Source organism: Phalaenopsis equestris, unplaced genomic scaffold (assembly GCF_001263595.1).
Source record: "Phalaenopsis equestris unplaced genomic scaffold, ASM126359v1 Scaffold000372, whole genome shotgun sequence".
Lineage (NCBI taxonomy): Eukaryota > Viridiplantae > Streptophyta > Magnoliopsida > Asparagales > Orchidaceae > Phalaenopsis > Phalaenopsis equestris.
The window spans coordinates 874,360-880,958 of record NW_018164814.1 but is presented as its reverse complement, the minus strand read 5'-3'; the positions used below and the strand labels follow the sequence as shown (position 1 = coordinate 880,958).

At 34.4% G+C, this 6,599-nt stretch overlaps 1 protein-coding gene across 1 annotated transcript in view; it reads right to left on the bottom strand.

Moving 5' to 3' along the window:
* Nucleotides 1-5,431, bottom strand: part of LOC110026424 (COP9 signalosome complex subunit 2) — a 30,118-nt gene extending 24,687 nt beyond the window's left edge. Inside the window, exons 1-2 of the mRNA XM_020727354.1 lie at nucleotides 5,271-5,431; nucleotides 4,862-4,954 (exon numbers count right to left, since the gene is read on the bottom strand). Of these exons, the coding sequence (XP_020583013.1) occupies nucleotides 4,862-4,954; nucleotides 5,271-5,280 (103 nt within the window). The 5' untranslated portion in view covers nucleotides 5,281-5,431. The remainder of the gene's footprint in view (nucleotides 1-4,861; nucleotides 4,955-5,270) is intronic.
* Between the last annotated feature and the right edge of the window lie 1,168 nt (nucleotides 5,432-6,599).

Sequence of the window (6,599 nt, the reverse complement as noted above, 5' to 3'; positions counted from 1 at the left end):
AACCATCTAAGACGACTTTCTCTAATTTTTTCCGTCACAGGAGCTACACCAACCCTATCACGGATATATTCATTTCGCATTTTGTATCTAAGTGTAAAGCCACTCGTCCACCTAATCATTCTCATATCGGCAACACTTAACTTATTAGTATGCTTCTCTTTTAAAGGCCAACATTCAGCGCCATAGAGCTTGCAGGTCTCACCACCGTCTTATAAAATTTTTCTTTCAGTCTAAACAGTACTTTTCTATCACACAAAAGCCAGAAGCACTCCTCCACTTCAACCAACCAACTTGAATTCTACTATTAACATCCCCATCTATATCGCCATCGCTTTGAACAACGGACCCAAGATATCTAAATCGATCACACATTTTAATAATTTAATCACCCAAAGTCATAATTCTGTCACTAGAGCTATTACTACGAAAATTACATTCCATGTATTCAGTTTTAATTCTACTTAGATGAAGGCCTTTGGACTCCAATGTAGACCTCCTTAATTCAAGTTTTTCCTGGGTTTTTTCTCTCGTTTTATCCACGAGAAGGATATCATCAGAAAAAAACATACACCAAGGTACATCCTCCTGTAGATGTCCAGTAAGACCATCCATAACTGAAGCAAAAAGATATGGGCTTAAAGTCTATCCCTGATGTAATCCAACATAAATAGGAAAATATTTGATCAATCCTCCTTCAGCTTGAACACAAGTAACAACTCTAGTATACATAGTTCTTTGTGCAGCAGGCACTCTTCCGGAGCCTTTCTCTTCATCAAGCCCTCATCCGAAACTTTTTCCTGTATCAAACCCTCCTCTAGAATTTTTTTCCAGTAGCAGACCCTTCTCAAGAATTTTTTTGTCGCAGACCCTCCTTCAGAGCATTTTCTTGTATTAAAACCTCCGGAACTTTCACTACAACAAGCCCTTCACCTGAATTCTTTGAGCAGCACGTTCTCCTCAGGAGCCTTTTCCTGTAGCGAGGCCTACCTCCTGAGTTTTCTTCTACAGGTCATACCCTGCAATTTTTCCTGTTGATTGTCTACTTCCTTGCAACCTCCCTGTAGCATTACTTGTAGCAGTCTTCCACCTACCTATAGACACTGCAGGAACTGCAGTCAAAGACAACCACTGTCAACTAGGAATAAGTCATTTCCTATATGTTGTCTACTTTACTGCAAACTCCCCAGCAACATTACATGTAGAAGCCTTTTGTCTACTTATAGATACTGTAGAAATTGCAATAAAAAACAACCACAGTTGACTACTTCCCTGCAAATTCCCCTACCAAATTACCTGTAGGTAGGCAGCTTTCCGCTTACCTACAGACGTTGCAAGAATTGTAATCAAAGACAACAACAAGTATCTACTTCCTTGCAAACTGCCTTGTAGCATCACATGTAAGAGTCTTCCGCCTACCTACAAAAACTGCAGGAACGACAGTGAAAGACAACCGCAGTACGGGATGAAATATTCAAGTTCTACTTCACGTGATCTCCTTCGCCCATTGTTTGATGTTTTCAAATCCATGTTGAATAGAGTTTTCAATAATGTTTCAACTTGAGGGGAAGTATTTGAAGTTATATTAGAAAATACTTTATTCCTGTGAGAAGTTATGAGAAATAAATTATCCTCATATTAAGGTTTATTTCATTGTTTTCCTATTTTATGTTATTTTATTTATCTCCTAATATATGAATTGATTATTGGAGATATTAGATGATATATATTTTTTTCATATTATTTATTTTACACTATCTTTCATATTCTAGGATTCATGTAAGGGTTATTTATATCCCCTCTCATATCAATGAAAAAACCACTTTATTCCGCATTATTCTGAATTTCGACAACTATGATTAACACTTTAAAAATAATTCCAAATCATTAAATGCATCTAAATTGGGTATATTGTGATCAAAGTTTTAAAGCACTCTTCACGAGCAAAGTAAAGCGAAACGTGTGACGCCCGTTTCACTTTATTAAAGTGCGGTTCGAAGCGCTGAAGTTAATTTACAATTTTTAAGTTTTTGACTATTACAGCACACTATTAGATATTGTTTGAAATTTAACTAGCAAGCTTACCCACAATCTTTGCCTATAAGTTATGTATTGTACTATTTTTTTTTATTTTATATCAACTTTTAAGTCATACTTTATATTTTATAATTATTAATGAACATATTAATAGTTTTATATAAGCTACCAACACTTTGATTAATAAAAGTGTTGCTTGGCTCTGTGCTTTGCGCTTTGAAGCAAAAATAAAGCTTTGCACATCGTATTGTTCTTTAATAAAACTGGCTCTGATGCGGGACTACATAATTTACTAGACATCAGCTGTGATATGTGATCTCAATTATATAGAGGTCAACATAACTTAGGCAAGTATGATCACCAAATTATATTTCATATTAAATTTTAAAGACCTCATATATATTCCTCACCCCCTCTCACATTCCTTACTTTGTATTCAATTGGTGGTATCAAAACCATCATTCATCTATTTTGCTTGCAAAAACGTCAACAACTTGACCTCCTTGTATTCACACCTCATCATGATTGTTTCACGTGACCTCTCCCAGTCTCTCCTCCTACATGCAATTCTCCAATTGTCAACAAAGCGCAACAAATAATACTCCATGCGCCACGCTAATACTTGTGCTTCTCACGTGCTTCACCCAACATCATTGTCTTATCAGCCACACACAACTTCAATCCCATTGTGCGCCTCACCTAACACCACATCCTCGTTCATCCAATGCAAGCACCCTTGCATGTATGCTTGCTCAATTATCACTCATGTCCTCATCCAATTTCTCACACAAATTTGCTATCCCATGTGCACAATTGTCCCTCATGACATGTTGTATGCACCTACTCAATCCAGTCATGTGTGTCGCTCCCTCCAGTTCAGCCTTGCTCCCCCACTTGATTGGCACTATAGCTTATGTTCCCTAACACATGCAAACTCCATTCTCGATCTCATTCACACCACTTTCTTCTACCACTTGCATGCCCCTCACCCAATCCCAATCGTAGATGTGCATCTATTGATTGTATTTGCCTCTTAAGCATCACACAATCTCCAAATGATTCCAAAGTTCTCTATTTCCTAATGTGATCTCACACTAGTTGTAATTCATCCAATAGGAAGCATAATAATATTTTAGTATTTTTACTATTTATCTCATATCATCCTAGTCATTTGCACGTTTTGCATAAAAGTACTTGCAGAAAAATAATTGTTAATTATGAAAATCATAAGTCTATTGAAGACAAAATTGAGGTATGTAAAATTTAAACTAGGTGATAAAGTAATATTTTTTTGCATCCTGAAATATCTCCTATATGATATTTAAAGAAAATACTTGCTAGGAAAGCAAGGTCATTAGAATTATGCAATGCATTGGAACAAATACGTATAATTTGAAATTTTTTAGATGTTTTAGAATTAGTTCAATCCTAAGTAGATTTAATTTGACATCATATCATGAATTTCCAACCAAAAACTTGGATTCTTTACTTCGAAACTACCATTGGAGAGTATTGTTGTTTATAAAGAGTGTCATTGCTTTATAATCCTTAATTTCTATGTGAGATCTAGGTTAGATGATGGTTAATTTATTGTCTGCACATATCTAGCGTTTCATTTTCATCTAGAGTAGAAAATAAACATCTAAATTATAAGTTTATAATAGCAAATTTGACCTAGTGTATGTGATTTGGGGCATCTCATCCGATGTCTTGTATCACATTGTAGTTGTGCTAAAGGAACTGAATAGATGCCAAAAATTAATAGAATTACACTCACTTTTTGTTGCAAACTAAATATTGTAGTATCTCATTTGATGTCTTGTATCACATTGTTGTTGTGCTAAAGAAATAGAATAGATGCCAAAAAATTAATAGATTTACACTCATTTTCTGTTGCAAACTAAATATTGGAAAGCTTTGTAAGTATTTACTCAACCACTTTGGATTTGACCAATCAACCATTAAAGAATACAAAACAAAATAAACAGCACAAAGAGTGCTGTTTTTAAAATTATAACAGCTTGGTGACACATTTACAATATTTGAACTGCACCATGGGTCCCTAACCTTAATATTTTCCCAAAATGCACAAGTTTGCGGATTTTTTAAATACCAGATAAAACTGTCCCTGAAACAGCATATAAAATGCTTTTTTTATCATAGTTCTAAGATTTTACCACTTATCAGCAATACAAAAAAGAAACTGGCAATGGTGCTAGAGTTTATAGTGACAAATATTTTGTGCACTATAAAATATGAATAATGTCATAATTATTTAGAATCCCCAATAATCATGTTCATTTGGCATAAAAGCTGATCAGATCACTCCCCAATAATCATGCTCATCTGGAGAGGAATAATTTCTTAATTTCATTATTAACGTGTAAGGTGCATATATATAGGGAAAACAATTCCTCCTATGTTATAAACTTATCAAATATATCTAACCTAAATTAGGAAAGAAATAATTCTGAAAAAAAAAAAATGACATAGAATAGGAAGGGAATAAACTAATCAAGGGGTTTCTAAGTTGTCTCAATCAAATCTTTCAGGATTTGGAAGTGGCCGGCCAGCCCACACGAGAGAGAGCAGGAGGGGCACACTTAGAACACAAAAAAACTTTAAGTTTTCACTCCTCTCAGAGTAGAAACAATTTGAAAAAAAGGCAATCAAGCGTCAAGCAGTACAAAATTCCACCATCATAATACATTATCCCTGCAAAGTATACTAATAAACTAAAAATGTTGATAGATAAAAATCTATCTCAGTCAAATACAACCATAACAAAAGCCTTGCATGACATATCCGTAAACCGTGAAATTTTCACCTTTTGAATTGTAGTATTGATTCTCGATATCAACATCCTGCTCCTCGGGTTCCTCCTCCGAGTACTCAAAACCATAATCCTCCATATCAGCATCTGAAACCAGAAAAAACGTCCCCAAAAATAGATAAAGCACTATAACAAAATTCAATAAAATACAAAAGGATCTCACAACTTCTTACAGAGCAATCTAGTAAAACTAATGACCAAAATATCATCGATACGAAAGCAGACAATTAAAAACCATCAAATTCAACCAGCTACTGCAACCCAATGAATCATTTCCACAAATCTGGCATTGATGAACAGAGGAAGAACAGTATAGGATGAGGCTTTTTTAAGCCCAGAGAGTTGACGAGAAAGAGCTAGAGAGGTCGCAGCGACAAACCCTAGAAAACTGAATAAGGCTTACCGGAACCCATGGTTCGCGTGGCTGCTTCACCAAAGAAGCGGAAGCTCCAGTTCAACAGGGAGAACAAGACCACGAGCAGGATGAGGGTTCCTCGCAGAGTGTGGAAGTGATTGCCACCTGAGCAAGGAACCAATACGAGCAAGGAAGCGAACTCCGGTTAATCTAGGAGAAAAGGAAATGAGAAAAAATTGCTGTTTACGTTTAAGATAATTACATAAACAGCACCAAAAATATTAATATTTACAAATCTAACACTTAGGTGCTATTTTAAAGTGATTTAAATGCATAAAAAATCAAAATTTTATGCTTTTTTTATATTTTACACTTAATTTTTATTATGTATATTATGTACATATATAGCTTTTAAAAACAAAATAAATAGGAAAATAAAATTTATTCAACTCTTTACATCATTGTAAAATTTGATCTCAATTTTAATCGAAGTCGTCTCTTTGGAATTGGCCTCTTTTAAAGCTTGGTCGGTTGAGACTCTTCGGACATAAAAAGAGAAGATGTACGTACATACCACTTAGTGCCTATGTATTTATAAATCTAACACTTAATATTTGATTCTTGCATGCATATCATCTTACCTATGCATGAGAATGTATTCTTCACATTTTAAAGTTAAAATGACAATACTTTTAATGTTGTATGAAAGATTTGAGTGATATGAATATAAAAAATAGGCTTAACATGTTACATACATAAATGCATAAGAATCGAGTGGTTATGTAAATGCCCCGACAAGAAATTTTAATCATAATGATGGAAAGCCACTCCTTTGATCTTGCACTCATCCGCAACATAGAAATTTAGAGTTTAGTTTCTCACCATGAGGCAATAGGTTTAAATGGTTTTGAATTCAAATAGTTTGCACAAGTTTAAGCGGATTTATTACTCCAATGAGTAGCCCACGAGTAATAAAAAATTATCTTGCATAAAGGGGTATTGCAATACAACAACAACAATAAGCCTTTATCCTATTAAATGGAGTCGATTATATGAATTTTTTTTCTCCATTGTGTCCTATTGAGTGCTATATTTTCATTTAATTATAATAGATTAAGATCATTTTTTATACAAAATGTTCAAGTTTTCTTAGGTCTACTTCTGTCTTTCTCAACATAAGTAGAATTTAAAACATCTACTCTACTAGTCGGATTATTAGAAGGTTAACGTTAATGTGATCAAACCATTTTAGACGACTCTCTCTAATCTAATCTGCCACTTGAGCTACACCAATATTTCCATGAGATAGATATGTTTTGCAAGTGTCAAGTCGTTCATCCACATAAGCATTCTCATCTCAACAACACTAGCTTTGTT